The sequence below is a fragment of the Lynx rufus genome, unplaced genomic scaffold, assembly GCF_022079265.1.
Source record: "Lynx rufus isolate CCGP_SWC_20201006 ecotype Redwood Valley unplaced genomic scaffold, mLynRuf1.p SCAF_1, whole genome shotgun sequence".
In the NCBI taxonomy this organism is placed as follows: Eukaryota; Metazoa; Chordata; class Mammalia; order Carnivora; family Felidae; genus Lynx; species Lynx rufus.
The window spans coordinates 190,359,835-190,378,291 of record NW_025814823.1 but is presented as its reverse complement, the minus strand read 5'-3'; the positions used below and the strand labels follow the sequence as shown (position 1 = coordinate 190,378,291).

Here is an 18,457-nt window from a genome sequence, read left to right as displayed (position 1 = left end):
GAGAAAGATAACTAAGGATTATGGTTGTTTCCCTGGATGGGGCATTGACCACTTTTACATCTGTCCCAGCACATGATTTCAACAATTCCTGGATACCTGCACCACCCCTGTTCCTCTAATGCTTTCAACCAGCTACACCATCCTACTCGCCGCCTCCTTAATGAATTGAAGGAATCTTTGCCACCCATTCATCCTGTATTTGTAGGAGTCATGTTTTTAACTTTTTGAAGATTACACTTTTCCGATTTCTTGATATAATCTATAGTCATTAAAGTCATGTTTTTGCAGAATGTAACGATGTGGCAAACGCTCACACTGTGAAGTGAAGAATGCAAGACACAAAACTGTGCATATGGTACGGTTCCAATTTTATCGATATATATTTATAGGAACACACACACAAAGACTGGAGAAAGGAGGAGAGACTAGGAAAGCAGCGGAAAGAAGCCAAAAGCAGAAAAACAGTGGGAAAAGAGAAAGAGGGAGAGGGAGGCAAGCCAGGGAGAGGACCGGCTGTTTTCTGCCTGCTCTGGGTCTCCCGGACCCCCCACCACCTCCCGGGGTGCACAACGTGGGAACAAAGCCCGGGCTCCCAGGCTGGGGGACCGCGGGGGAACAGCCCCGCGGAGTTGCAGGGGGCGACTCCCACGTCCTCCGGCCACCCAGCCCACCCATCTCCATCCTCACCCAGCTCCCCCGCACCCCGGCACTTACTTCTGGTCCACGCCGGCAGGGCGAGCGCCAGCAGGCAGAGCCGGACGGCGCCCACGCCCCCGGGCATGGTGGCAGCGGCCCCTCGCGCGCTCCGCGCTCACAAGCACGCGGCCATGCCAGCCCCCCGGCCAGGCGGCGGCGCGTCTGGAACCCACTGCTCTCCCAGCGCCTCCCAGCCCGGCTCCCAGCCATCGGCGACGACGCTCCGCCCTCAGCTCCGCAGGGCTCCGCCGCGGGGTGGAGGAGGGGACGCGCCCGCCAGGAGGGGGCGGAGGGACCGCGGAGGAGGAGCCTGGGGGACCCCTGGGCAGCCCGGTCGGCTCAGGTAATGGGGACCGGGGGAGGGAGGGTCGGAGCCCGAGGAGGGGCAGGCTTCACGGTGGGCAAGGCCTAGGGAGGGTCGTGGGGGCTCGGGCTTCTAGGAGTTAAAACTGGACCCCTGTCTGCACAAGGGTCCGTTTCCTCTGTCCCACACTGTGCTAAGACGTCTTGGGTGACACCCAGAGGCTACTCACCCAGCACCGTGCCCTAGAGGCCGCCACTCTTGGAGGCAGGCTCTGAAAGAGTTAACCGAATCACCGAGCACAAAGAACTAAGTGCTATATGGAGTTGTTTTCTTAGCAGGACACAAATCTAGGAGCCATTCCTCTGACTGGGAGGAGGGGGGTGTCGGAGAGAGGATTCCCAGAAGAGAAGACATCTGAGCTCCGGAGGAGGAGAAATGGAGCACCACGCAGAGAAAACGGAATAGACAAATGTACTAGGGCGGGAAAGCCCACGGGCTGTATTTGGGGAAAAACCGAAATTAGCTATAGTTAGGAGTTAGGCCTTTGGACGGAAATGAAGGGAGATGAGCCTCCAAAATAATAATAAGGACCTCACTTACTGAGGACCTACTCTCTGTTCAAGTAAGAAGAAAAAAAAGTAACGAAACTGGATACAGCCCTTACCAAGTGCCAGACACTGTCCTCACCACTTTACATACATTAACTTAATTAATTAATTAACTAATCTAGGAAGAGAACTACTTGTATTGCCCTTTAAAATGTGCCAGGGACTCTGCACATCATCTTTCAGTTAGCCCAGTAATACCCTGGGCTAACACTTATCCTGTTTTAGAGATGGGAAAACTAAATCTGAGGGGGCAAGTAATGTGTGCAAGGTCACACAGCTAATGTCAGAGTCTGGATTCAAGCCCACATGTGTATAACTCCAGAGTCTGATGCAGCATACCTTATTTTATAGATGGGTAACTGATAACCAGAGGGAAGTGGCTTGCCCAAGATCCCTTGGCAAGGTTTGGCAAAGCCTGGTTCTAGAAACCAAGACTCAGACCTCTTGTCATCTGTTCCTTGACGGCACCTCTTTCTTCAGACCCAGGTTTGTACAACTCAACAAAATACTCTGTATTGGGAAGGTGATGAGTAGGTAGGTCTATCAAAACCATTAGATACCCATGGGATAAATAAAGTATATGGTCTTGCCATTGATGTATTTTTTAAGTTTATTTATTTAATTAGTGAGTGAGAGAGAATGAGAAAAGGGTAGGGGCAGAGAGAGAGAGGGAGAGAGAGAGAATCCCAAGCAGGCTTTACACTGTCAGTGTGGAGCCCCACTCCAGACTTGATCCCATGAACTGAAAGGCGAGATCAGGACCCGAGCCCAAATCAAGAGTCAGATGCTTAACTGACTGAGCCACCCAGGCACCCCAGCCATTGATGTATTTAGAGGCTATAATCATCTGCTTGAGCTGCCGTAACAAAATACCTCGGACTGGGTGGATTGACACTTTTTTCACAGTTCTGGGGGCTAGAAGTTCAAGATAAAGATGCTGGCTTGGTTGTTTTCCATAAGATCTTTCTTCCCAGCCTGTAGAAGGCCACCTTCTCACTGAGTCCTCACATGGTGTCTTCTCTCCTTGTGTGAAGAGACCAAGCTCTTCTCTCTTCTCCTTCTTATAAGGACACTAATCCCATCAGGTCAGAGCCCCATCCTTATGATCTCACTTAATCTTTATTACTTCTTTATAGGCCCTGTCTCCAAAGACAGTCACTCTGATAGTCGGGCTTCAGCATATGAATTTGACAGAGACACAGTTCAGTCCTTAATATTCTTTCCTTCGACCCCTCCAAAATCCATGTGCTCATTGTACACAAAATACATTCATACCATCCCAACAATCCCCAAAGTCTTAACCCATTCAAGCATCAGTTCCAAGTTCAAAGTCTTATCGAAGTATCACCTAAATCAGATATGGGTGAGGCTCCAAGTATGACCTATCCTGAGGCAAAATTCTTCTCTACCTAGATACCAGACAAGTTCCATGCTTCCAAAATACAGGTATAGGATAGATATTCCCATTCCAAAAGGGAGAAATCAACAGGAAGGAAGGGGTGATAGGTCCCAGACAAATTCAAAACCTAGCAAGGAAAATTCCACTAAGTCTTAAAGCTCTAGAATAATCCTCTCGAGGAATGCTCTGCCTTCTGGACCCACTTGGTCAGTAGTGTCATCCTCACTAGGCAGCAGCCTTGCCTCCTCCACTGGGGGCAGAGCCCCACCCTGTGGCTTTTTGCTGTAGCCCTGCCCCTGAGGCACTAAGCAGGGACAGCCCAGAGCCCTGAAACCAAGAGGAGGCCTACCCTCTGAAACCCAGAAAGAAATAGTCTTGCTCTCTGGGCTGTATGCTTTAGGCATATAGTGGGATGGCAGCCCTGATGATCTGTGAATCACCTTCAGGGTCAATCCTCTTTTCTTAAAGGACAAAGCATATTCACAGCCAAATAGCTTTATTATCCTGTCCTGTAGAATCCCAGAAATCCAATAGCCTTCCTTTATTTTATCCCATCTCTGTTACCTTTGGTCCAAACTGACAATGTCTGTGCTGGTATAAATCCCATCTCTATTCTTGGTTTCTGCTGAGATGGCTGATACACTGCATGGGTGACCTCCTTATAGAGTGATTTGCCAGACACACCCTAGAACATGCACTCTTGTTTTGTGCAACATGGATGGGCTGAGAATTTTGCAAATCTTCACACTCTGGTTTGTTTTTGCTTACCAATCCCTTCCATTTGCCTCTCTCATTTGCCTCATGTTTTACTATAAACAGCAAGGAGAAACCAGGCCACACCTTCAACACTTTGCTTAGGAATCTCTTTAGCTAAATTTCCAAGTTCATCACTTGCAATTTCTACTTTCCATGAAACACTAGAACACGATTTAGCCAAGTTCTTTGCTGCTTCCTGATAAGGATCATCTTTCTCCCAGTTTCCATTCCCATGTTTTGCATTTCCATCTGAATCCTCACCAGAATCACCTTTAATGTTCACAGTTCTACCAACATTCTGTCCATGATGATATGTGTCTTCTCTAAAATAAGAGATGCTTTCTTTAATAGCTCTTCTTGTTCCTTCCTCAGCCCTCACCAGAATTGCCTTTAACATTCAATTTCTACCAACCGTCCCTTCAAGGCAACCTAGGATTTTTTTTTCTAGCATGCACCTCACAGCTTATCCAGTCTCTCTCCCTATTACCCAGTTCCAGAAACAATTTCCACATTTTTTAGGCAAACCACCCCCCTCCCCACACTTCTTTCCCCCCCCCCCCCACCCCCCCACACTTCTCGATACCAGAATCTGTATTAGTCTGCTAGGGCTGCCATAGCAGAATACCACAAATGCGGTGACTTAAACAACACAAATTTATTTTCTCACAGTTCTGGAAGCTGGAAGTCCACAATCAGTGTGTCAGCAAGGTTGGTTTCTGGTGAGGTCTCTTTTTCTTGCTTGTAGACAACCCCCTTCTGCTGTGTCCTGACATGGCTACTTCTCTGTGCATGTGCAGAGAGCTCTGGTCTTCCTCTTCTTATAAGGGCACTAATCCTAGGAGATCAGGGCCCTACCCTTATGACTTCTTTTAACCTTTATTACCCCCTTATAGGCCCTGTCTCCAAATATAGTAACATTGCAGGTCAGGGCTCCAACATATGAATGGGTGATGTGGGTTTGGGGGGTGGGGAGACATAATTTAGTTTGTAACAGGGGCTTTTACCGTAGAAGCATGAGAGTAGAATTCTAGTCCCAGCTCTCTGCAACCAGCTCTGTAACTTTGGGTAAGTCACTTCTTTCTGGGCCTCAGTTTTTAACCAATGACCTGAGAATGGTAATGGCTGTTCCAACCCATTTCACCCAGGAGCTATGAGAACGCTTGACGAAATGGTGGTGAAGGTGCTGCCCAGTGAAAAACACTGAGGTGCCAAGTCTCACTGATTCTATGGACAATATACTTGCAGAAGGTATACAAACTCTGTACATGAAATTTGCTTCCATTTGCTGGCACTCAGTGATCAATATTTAACCATCATGGGCCCCTGACAATTGGAAAGTAGCTCACAAAAGAAAAAGTCAAGTGGTTACTGCACTGACCAAGTACTGAGAAAGTTCCCAATTCTGTCTCTCATCACCCCCTCAACTCCATACTTATACACAGAAACAAACATACAAATGACTTTTGACCCCATGGAAGCCTTTCCATTTATTTGTAAAGAATGTATTTGTATTTGTAAAGAATACTACATCTCTATGTAATCTGTAAAATATTCTTGACATTTAACCTAGTAATTACATTTCTGGGAAACTATCCTAAAAAAATAATCTGCAAGATTTATGGACTAGAATGTTAATAGTGGTGTTATTTATAATAGTGAAAATATTGGAAATAACCTAAATATCCAACTGTGAAGGAATAGTTAATAAATTGTAGAGTATCCATATGATAGATTATTATACATTCATTTAAAATAGCGTTTACAAAGAGTTTATGCTCTGATTTTAAGTGAAAAAAAGCAGGGTCCAAAATTACATTTAAGTTTTATCTCAGCTATGTAAATAAAAGACATTTCTTAAAAAGACTAAAAGGAAATGTGCCAAAATGCTAGAGTATTTGCCTCTAGGTGGTGAGACTATGGGTGGATGAAGGTTTATTTGTTTGTTTTTTGCATTTTATCTTTTTTTTTTTTTTTTGCTTCTTCCATTTTTTATAATTACATATTATTTTAGTAATGGAGGTGGACGGGTTAAATGGTAAACACAGGAAAGGATCACAAGAGGAATAGTGGTTTACCCTGGTGTCTTACACAGAGAGTTTTGCATGCTTGATTCTCCCCTCCAATGTTAGGGAAACTGAGGCAGAGTTAGAGCAACCGGTTCCAAATTTTGGGAGTCCAAGTGACCCAGGTCACTGTTTCTCTGTAGCCACAGTATACTGTCATGTTTAGGAGGTGACCATCATACCAGGGTTTAAATCCCTGTGCTACCCTTTACAACTGTGTGACCATGGGAAAATAAACTTTCCTATGACTTTGTTGCCTTATCTATAAAGGACAGTGATAATGATGGTTCCTAGATCACAGGGCTTTTGTGAGGCTTAAATTGTTGCTTAGAATAACACCTCTCACGTAGTAAGCAGTCAATAAGTGCTAGTTTTTATTATCCTCATTCTACTGCTATTAAGTACAGGGGTGAGGAGTGTATAATGCTTAGCTTGTGCTTTTAATTGTGTGATGTGTGAAGAGTCTAATTATATACCGATTCTTTAATTATCAAAGATAATGATCCTGTTATACTGTAATTTTCTTTTTCTTACCCCACTCCCACTACATTGTGAGCCTTTTGTGAATAGGAGGTATACCTTTTTCTTCTTTTGTCCCACCAGCATTTAGAAGGTATCATAAATGTTTAATTAGATAAATTATAAATTAAATAATTAATTGTTATTATTTCATTCTGGCTCAGCACACTTCCAAGTTGCTCTTAGGAGAATTTTCTTCACTGGCCCTTACTATGGGAATAATGTTGGCCCAGTGACAACTTTGCTTTGTAAACCATTTTTCCAGCAACTAGCTCTTTTTTTAAAGTCCAGTTTGGGTATAATTTACATAATTAATAGTCTCCATTTTTTTTAGTGTACATGACTATGAATTTTGATAAATGCATACAGTTTGAACAACCACTTCTGCAATTAGGATCGCCCCCAAAACTTCACTCCTGCTTCCTATCACTCCCAACTACTAGCAATCATTGATTGGCTTTCTGTCCTTTTAGCATTACCTTTTCCAGAATGCCACATAAATGGAACCATACAGAATTTAGCTTTTTGAGTCTGGCTTCTTTCATTCAGCATAATGTATTTAAGATTCATCCACGTTGTTGCATGTATCAATAGTTCCCACCTTTTTATTGTTCAGTAATATTACATTGTGTGGATATACCACAGTTAGTTTATCCATTCACCTGTTGAATGACATTGGGTGTTTCCAGTTTTTGACAATTATGAATGAAGTCACTATAAATATTCAAGTTTTATGTGAACCTATGTTTTCATTTCTCTAGGGTTAATAATTAGGAGTGAAATTTCTAGGTCTTGTGGTTAAATATGTTTCACTTCATAAGAAACTACAAAAAAGTACTTTTAAAAGTGGTTGTACGGTGTTGCATTCCTCCCAGCAATACATGAGAGTTCCAATTTGTCCACATCCTTGGCAGGACTTAGTATTATCAGTTCTTTTGATTTTAGCCATTTTAATATTTGTGTTGTTTCCCAACAACACTTTTGCATTTCAAGTACTCTGTGAGGGGACCAGATTAGGATTATTGGATCCATTTTGACAGAAGCAATTAAAGCCTAAATGGGTCTTTTACTCAAGTTCTTTGGTTATGTTCAAGATTTTAGTCTTTAGTTCCTTTTTTTCTCTTAGTAATCCACAGGAGAAGCAAATCCCTCCAACCCCTGGGAAACCCATAAAGCTCTTGGAATCACTCATTCAACAGCATTTCTTGAGCAGTTAATTATGTATCTAGCATTTGCTAGAATCTAAAAACACAAAGATTCTCTTTTAAAACAATTTTTTTTTATTATTTTAGAAAGAGAGAGCCCAACATGGGGCTTGATCCCATGATCCTGGTATCATGACCTGAGCTGAACCCAAGAGTCAGACGCTCAACTAACTGAGCCACCCAGGTGCCCCTACAAATACAAAGATTTCTAAGACAAGGTCTCTACTGTAACAATTAGGGTAGGGGGAGGTGAGGAAAAAGAGAGATGGGAATAGGAACTGACAAGTAAATGAAATGACAGTTACAGAGAATGATCAAGTTTCTTGATGTGTCTTGGGCCTTTGAATTCTCAACACCAGGTACTGTCCCCAGAATTGTGGATAACAATAATAATCACTATCATGTGATGGTAGCAAGTACAGTGCCTGTATTATCTCATTCAGTGCCCATAATAGTTCCATAAAAGATATAAGGTTAAAGCATACAGAATTGTTGATTTTGTAGATCAGAAAGGGTCAAACTTTGGCAATGTAATATGGTTCACCTAATAATAATAGTCATAATTGGTTACACAAGGCATACAGTGTAACCAGTGCATTATCACATTTTATCCTTAGGACTCTCTACCGTAGGTACTACTGATATTCCTACAGAGGAGGCAACTGAGACTGAAGGTGGTGATGGAAGCGTGTTCATGAAGCTGCTAGGTTGGAGACAAAGCTTGAATTCACAACTGAAGTATGAGGAACTTCAGAGCCACTGAAACCATAAAGGTCTGTAACCACTATGCTACTCTAATATTATTACAGATAAGCAAACTGAGGCTTGAAGAGGTGAAGTTGCCTGAGGTGGCTGTGGGATCTACCATGCCCCAAGTTCACAGGGCATCCCAGCTTCAAAGTCCTGGCCAAATCACCTTTTTTTCCTCATCTCCTCCTTGTCACTCTGGAAATTGGGCTGAATTCAGGCCATCCTCGGAAACACAGGTGTTGCCTCCGCAGCTGGCAGAACAGCTAGGAAAGAGGCTTTGATACTTGCTTGCTCCTAATTGACCCTAAAGGAAGTACATCGTTTTAAATTAACAAACTTTATTTTTTAGCGAAGCTTTAGGTTCGCAATAAAATTGAACAGAAAGCATAACGAATTCACTACTCCCCTTCCCCACACACGCACCACCTGCCCCACTATTGACATCCCCCCCAACCCCCCCCAGAGTAATATGTTTGTTATGGTTGATGTTATGAGCCTACCCTGATATATCATTATCACCCAAAGTTCATAGTTTACATTAAGGTTCACTGTTAGTGTTATACACTCTACGGGTTTTAGCAAATGTGTAACTATATGTATCCACCATTATAAATACCATACCGAATAGTTTCACTGCCTTAAAAATCCTCTGTGATCTGCCTATTCATCTCTCACCCCAAACCCCAAACTTCCAATCACTGATCTTTTTACTGTCTCCATAGTTTTGTCTTTTCTGGAGTGTCAAATATTTGAAATCATATGATATGTAGCCTTTTCAGATTGGCTTCTTTCACTGGGCATATATCCAGTTAAGGTTCCTCCATGTCTTTACATAGCTTGATAGCTCCTTTCTTTTTATCACTGAATACTATTGTGTTGTTTTGGTTTACGGCAGTTTCTTTATCTGAAGGACATCTTGGTTGCTTCCCAGTTTGGGCAATTATGAATAAATATGCTATATATACCATGTGCAGGTTTTTGTGTGGACAGACATAAGTTTTGAATTCATTTGAGTTAATATCCAGGAGCATGAGTGGTAGACTGTATGTTAAGATTATGTTTAGTTTTTAAAATAAAAATAAAAATAAATTAAAAGGTATGTGTAGTTTGTAAGAAACTGCCAAACTGTCTTCCAAAGTAGTTGTACCATTTTGCATTCTCACCAGCAATGAATGAGAGTTCCTGCTGCTCCACACTGTTGCCAGCATTTGGTGTTGTCAGTGTTTTGGATCTTAGCCATTCTAATAGGTGTGTAGTGCTATCTCATTTTAATTTGCCATTTTCTTTTTTTTTTTTTTTAAATTTTTTTTTTCAATGTTTATTTATTTTTGGGACAGAGAGAGACAGAGCATGAACGGGGGAGGGGCAGAGAGAGAGGGAGACACAGAATCGGAAACAGGCTCCAGGCTCCGAGCCATCAGCCCAGAGCCTGACGCGGGGCTCAAACTCACGGACCGCGAGATCGTGACCTGGCTGAAGTCGGACGCTTAACCGACTGCGCCACCCAGGCGCCCCTTAATTTGCCATTTTCTAATAAAATATGATGTCAAAAGTATTTTCATATATTTATTAGCCATCTATATATCTTTTTTGGTTAGGTATCTTAAAATTTTTGGCCCATTTTTTAATCAGGCTGTTTGCTTTCTTTTTGTTGAATTTTATGTGTTCTCTGTGTACTTTGGAGAACAGTCCTTTACCAAATGTGTCTTTTGCAAACATTTTCTCCCAGTCTGTGGCCTTATCTTTCCATTCCAATGACATTGTCTTTCACAGAGCAAAAGTTTTTTTTAATTTTGATAAGTCGACCTTACCAATTATCTTATTCATGGATCGTGCCTTTAGTGTTGTATCTAAAAAGTTGCCACATTCCCAAGGTCATATAGGTTTTCTTCTATATTACCCTCCAGGAGTTTTCTAGTTTTACATTTACATAGTCCGTGACCCATTTTTAGCTAATTTATGTGAAGAATGTAAGGCCTTTGTCTAAATTCCTTTTTTTTTTTTTTTGGTATGTGGTTGTCCAGTTGTTCCAGTGCCACTTGTGGAAAGGAAAAATCTTTGCTCAATTGTACAGCATTTTGCTCCTTTGTCAAAGATTAATTGACTATATTTATGTGAGTCTATTTCTGGGAACTTAATTCTGTTCCATTGATCTATTTGTCTATTCTTTTGCCAATACCACACTGTCTTGATTAGTGTAGCTTTATAGTAAGTCTTAAAGTTGTCCAACTTTGTTCTCCTTCAATATTGTGTTGGTCATGCTGGGTCTTTTGCCTCTTTATGTAAACTTTACACTTAATCTTAGCCAAAAGGCCGAGAAGCGATCTTTATGTAAACTTTAGAGTGACTTTGTTGATATCCATAATATAATTTGCTGAGATTTTGATATTTTGATAAGGATTGCATTAAATCTATAGATTAAATTGGGAAGAACAGACTTTCTTTCTTTCTTTCTTTCTTTCTTTCTTTCTTTCTTTCTTTTCTTTCTTTCGAGAGCCCATGTGATTACAGGAGGGGCAGAGGGAGAAAAAGAGAGAGAATCCTAAGCAGGTTCCTTGCCCAGTGCAGAACCCAATGTGGGGCTTAACATGGGGCTCGATCTCCCAACTGTGAGATCATGACTTGAGCTGAAATCAAGAGTTGGACATTTAACCAACTGAGCCACCCAGGCATTCCAAGGGAAGAACTCACATCTTGACAATAGTAAATCTTCCTATCCATGAACATGGGATCTCTCTCCATTTATTTAGTTCTTCTTTAAAAGAATTTTTTTTCAATGTTTATTTATTTTTGGGACAGAGAGAGACAGAGCATGAACGGGGGAGGGGCAGAGAGAGAGGGAGACACAGAATCGGAAACAGGCTCCAGGCTCCGAGCCATCAGCCCGGAGCCTGACGCGGGGCTCGAACTCACGGACCGCGAGATCGTGACCTGGCTGAAGTCGGACGCTTAACCGACTGCGCCACCCAGGCGCCCCATCTTCTTTAAATCTTCCTATCCATGAACATGGGATCTCTCTCCATTTATTTAGTTCTTCTTTTATTTCATTCATCAAAGGTTATAGTTTTTCTCATCTATATCTTGTACATATTTTGTTAAACGTATGCCTAAATATTTCATTTTGGGGGGTGCTAATATAAATGATGTTGAATTTTTAATTTCAAATTCCATTTGTTCATTGCTAGTATATAGGAAAGTGATTGACTTTTGTATATTAACATTGTATATCTTGTAACCTTGCTAAAATTCCTAGTTCCAGGAGCTTTTTTGGTCTGCCTTTCAGATTTTTTTACATAGATGGTTATGACATCTGCAAAGGAAAACAATTTTATTTCTCCCTTCCAAATCTGTACATATTTTATTTTCTTTCCTTAATTGCATTAGCTAGAATTTCCTGTGTGATGTTGCAAAAGAGTGGTGAGAAGGTGCATCCTTTCTTTGTACCTCATCTTAGTGGAAAAGGTTTAAGTTTCTCACCATTAAGTATGATATGATATGATATGATATGATATGATATGATATGATATGACATGATATTATTATATTATGATATTATATTAGCTCTAGTTTTTTTCCTTTATCAAGTTAAGGAAATTCCTAGTTTACTGAGAGTTTTTATAATGAATGGGTGTTGGATTTTGTCAAAAGCTTTTTCTGTATCTATTGATATGATCATGTGATTTTTCTTTTTTAATCTGTTGATGTGACAGATTATATTAATCGATTTTTGAGTGTTAAACCAGTCTTGCATACTTGAGAGAGACCCCACTTGGTCATTGTATATAATTCTCTTTGTGCATTGCTGGATTCAATTTGCTAATATTTTATTGAGAATTTTTGCATCAATTTTCATGAGAGATTTTGATCTGTAGTTTTCTTTTCTTATAATATCTTTACCTGGTTTTGATATAAGAGTAATGCTGGCCTCGTATAATGAGTTAGGAAGTATTTCTTCTGCTTCTATCTTCTGAAACAGATTGTAGAGAATTGGTATAATTTCATCCTTAAATGTTTGGTAGAATTTACCAGTGAATCCATCTGTGTCTGGTGCTTTCTGTTTTGGAAGGTTATTAATTATTGATTCAATTTTTTTTAATGGATATAGGCCTATTCACTTTGCCTATTTGTTTTTGTGTCAGTTTTGGCAAATTGGGTCTTTCAAGGAATTGGTCCATTTCATCTAGGTTATCAAATGTGTGGGTATAGAGTTGTTCATAGTATTCTTTTATTAGCCTTTTAATGTCCATAGCATCTGTGCTGATGTACCCTCTTTCATTTCTTTTCTTTTCTTTTCTTTTTCTTATTTTAAAATCTTTCTTTTTCAGTAGGCTTCATGCCCAGTGGAAAACCCAATGTGGAGCTTGAACTCACGATCCTGAGATTAAGACCTGAGCTGAGATTAAGAGTTGGATGCTTAACCAGCTGACCCACCCAGCTGCCCCTCCCTTCGTTTGCTTCAGATATTAGTAATCTGTGTCTTCGGTATTCTTTTCATAGTTAACCTGGCTAGAGGCTTACTGACTTACTGATCTTTTCAAACAACCAGTTTTGGCTTAATTGACTTTGTGTATTGATTTCTTGTTTTCATTTTCATAGATTTCTGCTCTAATTTTTATTATTTATTTTCCTCTGCTTACTTTGTATTTAATTTACTCATCTTTTTCTAGTTTCATAAGGTGGATGCTTAAATTACTATTTTTTAATTTTCTTCCTTCTAATATACACATTCAATAAATTTCCATTTATGCACTACATTCACTATACCTCATAAATTTCATGAGCTGGTTTTCATTTTTATTTAACCCAAAATAGTATCAAATTATTCTTGAGATTTCTTCTTTGACCCATGTCTTATTTACAAGTGTATTATTTAATCTTCATGTATTTTGAAATTTTCCATTTATCCTTTTGTTATTGCTTTCTGGTTTAATTCTGTTATGGTCTGAGAGCTGACATGGTATAATTTCTATTCTTTTTAACTTGTTAAGGTCTGTTTTATGGCTCTGAATATGGCCTATAGTGAAGAATGTTCTATGTGATCTTGAGGAAAATATGTTTTCTGTTATTGTTGGATCAACTAGTCTATAGATGTCAATTATATCCAGTTGATTGATGGTGTTGTTGAGTTCAACTATATCCTTACTGATTTTCTGCCTGTTGAATCTGTCCCTTTGTGATAGAGGGGTGTTGAAGTCTCCAACTATAATGGTGGTTTCATCTATTTCTCTTTGCAATTCTATTAGTTTTTGCCTTACATAGTTTGATGCTCTGTTGTTAGGTACAGACATATTAAGGATTGTTATGTCTTCTTGAAATATTGACCCCTTTATCATTATGTAATGCCCTACTTTATCCCCAGTAACTTTCCTTGCTTTGATATCTACTCTCTCTCTGAATTTAATATAGCTGCTCTTGCTTTCATTTGAACATTGTTAGTATGGTATATTTTTCTTCATCCATTAACTTTTCATGTATAACTGTCTTTATATTTAAAGTGAGTTTCTTGTACACAACATGTAATTGGGTCTTTTTTTTATCCGCCCTGACAATCTCTCTCTCTCTCTTTTTTTAATTGGTGCATTTAGACTATTGACATTCCACATGATTATTGATATAGTTGGATAAATATCTATTATATTTGTTATTGTTTTCTACTTGTCCTTGTTTGTTCTTGTTTTTGTCTTCCACTCTTTTTCTGCCTTTTGTGGTTTTATTCGAACATCTTCTATGACTCCATTTTCTCTCAGCATATGGATTATACTTCCCTTTTTTAAACTTTAAAAAAGTTTGTAATATACCACAGCTAATCCAAGTCCACTTTCAAATAACACTATACCACTTCAAGGGTACTGTGAGTACCTTATAAGAACAAAATAATCTCAATTTCTCCCTCCTGTCCTTTGCATCATTGCTTTTATTCATGCTACTTATATATAAGCGTGTGTATGCTAATGCCTTGTGATACTAATGCTGTTGATTGGAAAGCACATTTTCAGAACCACTGCTCTCAGATGCCATTAAAAGAAATTGCAATTATCCTTTTGCCTCATTTCCAAATTTTAGATAATTTTTCTCAACAGTTACCAACATTAAAAAAAAAATCAGGGGGCGGCTGGGTGGCTCAGTTGTTTGAGCATCCCAGTCTTGGTCTTGGCTCAGGTCATGATCTCACGGTTTGTGGGTTCGAGCCCCACATTCGGCTCTGTGCTGTATCTGCTTTGGATTCTGTGTGTGTGTGTCTCTCTGTCTCTCCCCTGCTCATGCTTTCTCTCTCTCTCTCTCTCTCTCTCTCTCTCTCAAAAATAAACATTTAAGAAAAATCAGGAGGTTTGATTTGTTTGTTTGTTTGTTTGTTTTGGTTTTTTGGTTTTTTATCCTGACCCCGGCTTCTTTTCAAACATTAAAAGATTGGACAGTAATAAGCCTAAATTCTCCCATCATGACAATTGGCGGACAATATTAGCTGCTCCTTTTAGGGAGAATATTTGTTCTCTCCGTTTTGTCACAGTCACCACCACCCCCAGCCCACATCACTCATTTATTTTATTTGATTTTTCTATCCTTGCAAAAGACAGTGGACATATAATGCAGAATTTTGAGGAGGGGCATCAGCATGGCTGGTTAATCCTATCTAATTAATTCCGGCATCCATGGCTGGCTTCACGGAAGTGCTACCCAGGCAGTTGCACAGGATCCCACTCTCAGAAGGACCCCATACTTGGCTAAATGCTCTGCTGTTGCTATCTTGAAATTCTTGATACTTTTTGGAAAAGGGGGACCTACATTTTCATTTTGTATGGGAATCCACAAATCATGTGGCTGATCCCGAAGCCACCTCACATTTAACGGTAACCTTCTCATCACCAGATTACAAAGGAGAGGCAGGGAAAGGTAATTCCGGGATCAGAGATCATCTTCAGAAATCATCTTATTCAGCAGACGAGGTAATTATTTCATTTTATAGCTAGAGCTACCAAGGTCCAGAAAGAGGGAATTGACTTCTTCAAGGTCATGGACAAACCCTGAAAAAGGAGCCAAATTGGAAATCTAAAGTGATGAGTCTGCAAGGCAGTGAATACTAAAGACTGCCAGTGAGTTTATGTATCTGATGTACCTCTGCATACCAATGAGAAAATCCCTATTTGTCACTTAGCTCAGTCAACTTTAGGCTGATCCAACTGAAACAGGTGAAGGAGGTGAATAAACCCTAAGGGTGGGGGTGTGAGATTTAAGCCGATCAAGAAAACCGTATAAACAGACTCAGTTTAGAATAAGGACTGGGAAGAAAGAAAATGTTATATACAAATTCTACCCCTATGTTTTGTTACAGAGGGCAGACCTCCACCTAAATCCCAAATAAATTGGAAAGGGAGAAGGCATTCAGGGAATGCCAATATACTGCCTAATTAAAAATGGCAATCAAAGTTCAAGGAAGCACTTAATTTTAGCTGGCCCCACTTAGCTGGAAAATAGCTCAATTACTTCTAGGTCTCAGCTGCCTGGTTTCAGTTAATGGCTGCATACACCCACTGAGAGAGCTGAGTCCCTGCAGCTAATCAAGTGGTAAGTTGGACTGGGAGTTAGGCAACTAAGTTAGCCCCCGGTGGTCTTACACCTCTCCACATCAGCACTTGTGGTTTGGATGGGACAGAGACTCCGCTCCCACCCATCCAGCCCCTCAGAGACAGTCAAGGAACCAAGGCCTGGGTATAGAACTCTGCCCCCATACCCACTGAGCTTGGCTCAGTGGTGGGTATGTGTCCCTGAGCTGGACAATCCTCCCCAAGACTCTTGACAGGCCTATCAGAAAGTTTCTTCCTTTTCTTCAGGGATGGTTGGCAATGTACGTTTGGGGCTGGTGAGGAGTTCTTTTACTACTATGTAAGGAAACAACCTGGCCTAATAATATTATTTGAACCTGTGGATCCAGGCATGTCTGAAATTGTTTATTTATACCCCTTGAATTTCTCAATTACATGAACCAAAAAATTTTCTTCTTCTTCTTCTTCTTCTTCTTCTTCTTCTTCTTCTTCTTCCTCTTCTTTTTTGGTTAAGTCCATCTGAGTTAGGAGTTTGTCCCTTGTGGCCAAAAATGCCTAACATAAAGGCCTTCTCCATCCTAGGCACTATGCTAGGTAGGTGCTGGGGTTAAAATAGTGGACAAGACATACGTCATTCCTATCTTCGTGGTACTTAGAGTCCAGTGGGAGAATGGCAATAAGCAAGCAATACACAAATAAATCAGATATAATAATTATGCATTGAGATTGGTAAACAAGAGGAGCTAAGACAGAATAAGAATGGAGGACTACTTTAGACAGCATGGTTAGGGAAGCCTCTTATTTGAATGTCTTTTAAGCTGACAGTCAGCAGTATGACGAACAGGGAGAAGAGATTTCTGGGAAGAGCAAATAGGAACTGCTCTTAGTCTTGAAAAAGTCTGCTTCATTCAAGGAATTGAAAGAAGTCCGTCATTTATTCATTTGGTCACGTCAATTAGTCAGTGGCTTGGTGCTAGGCACAGGAAGACAAGATAAATAAAAGCAGTCCCTGACAAGGTGACAAGATGTATTGTAAGCTGTAAAAATGTTCATACCATTTCATTTAGCAATCCCACATCTAGGAATTCGGTCAAAAGAGAAAGAAACAGAGATATCTGCAAAAACATCACTACAAGGATGTTCACTGAAACATTTTTTCAACTTTAGATTGATGTACAACATACATGCATGTATTGAATGCACAGATAATAAGGATACCACTCAACTATTTTCACAACCGAAACACAGATGATTGGTACCCAGATCAAGAAGGAAGATATGGTGCTTACTTGGGCAGCACATATACTAAAATTGGAACAACACAGAGAAGGTCAGCACAGCCCCTGCGCAAGGATGACACGCACATTCGTGAAGCTTCCGTATTTTTTATGGAAGCCAATTTGACAATAAATTATATTTATAAATAAATAAATAAATAAATAAATAAATAAAACAAGAAAGAAAGAAGAGAGAGAGAGAGAGAGAGAGAGAGAGAGAAAGAAAGAAAGAAAGAAAAAGAAAGAAAGAAAAGACATGACCAGCACTCCAGAAGCCCTCTTTTGCCCCTTTCTGCTCTCAGATCCCCTTCCCACCAAGGGGAACTTTTAGTCTGACTTCTAACAGTATAGACTAATTTTACCTTTTTTGTATTTTATATAAATGGAATCACACAGTATGTGGTTTACCTTGTGGGAGTAGGGAAAGGTGGGGGACAATTGGAATGGCTTCTTTTGTGAGATTACACATTATTTATGTAGTTATAAGTTGCTTATTCTATATAGTACTCCATTATGGGAAGGTGCCACTAGTTATTTATCTATTCTGCTATTTATAGACATTTGGGTAGTTTCCAGTCTCAGACTATTATAAACAGTGCTGTTGTGAACATATTTTGGTTAATAAATATCTGCATTTCCTTGGGGTATATACCCAAGAATGATCCACCTTAGTAGATAGTGCTAAACAGTTTAACAATACGATTGTACCTGTTTACACCCCACCAGCTTTATAAGAGAGTTCTGGTTTGTTCACATCCTTGATAACACTTTTAAAAATTTTAGCCATCTGGTGGGTGTGTCAGTATCGAGCTGTGATTTCAATTTTCATTTCCCTGATGATTAATGAGGTTGAAAACTTCTTCATACGATTATTGGTCATTGGATATCCTCTTTTCTGAAGAGTGTGTTCAAGTCTATTTCCTGTTTTTCTACTGAGTAGTCTTTTTTTTTTATTGGTTTGTAGGCATTCTTTAAACATCCTGGTTACAAGCTATTAGCCAGATATATGTATACAGATACCTTATTCCACCTTATAAAGTGCCTTTTCACTCACTTGATGAAAAGAAATTCTTGTATTAGGAAGCCTGGGTGGCTCAGTTGGTTAAGTGTCTGACTTTGGCTCGGGTCATGGTCTCACAGTTCGTGGGTTTGAGCCCCTCGTCGGGCTCTGGGCTGACAGTTCAGAGCCTGGAGCCTGCTTCAGATTCTGTGTCTCCCTTTCTCTCTGCCCTTCCCTTGCTCATGCTCTGCCCCTCTTTCAAACGTAAGTAAACATTAAAAATATTTTTAAAAAAAGAAATTCATATATTAATATTGTTGAATTTGTCAATTTTTTATG

General features: G+C 40.1%; 1 protein-coding gene and 1 non-coding gene across 2 annotated transcripts in view; one reads left to right on the top strand and one right to left on the bottom strand.

Annotated features, from left to right (window-relative positions):
- Nucleotides 1-887, bottom strand: part of ADAM19 (ADAM metallopeptidase domain 19) — an 80,868-nt gene extending 79,981 nt beyond the window's left edge. The window contains exon 1 of the mRNA XM_047091888.1: nucleotides 715-887. Coding sequence (XP_046947844.1) covers nucleotides 715-781 — 67 coding nt within the window. The 5' untranslated portion in view covers nucleotides 782-887. The remainder of the gene's footprint in view (nucleotides 1-714) is intronic.
- Nucleotides 888-17,122: 16,235 nt separating this feature from the next.
- LOC124523042 (U6 spliceosomal RNA) lies at nucleotides 17,123-17,229 on the top strand. Its single transcript, XR_006964901.1, has one exon. It is a non-coding gene; the product is annotated as a U6 spliceosomal RNA (small nuclear RNA).
- The last annotated feature ends 1,228 nt before the right edge of the window (nucleotides 17,230-18,457 follow it).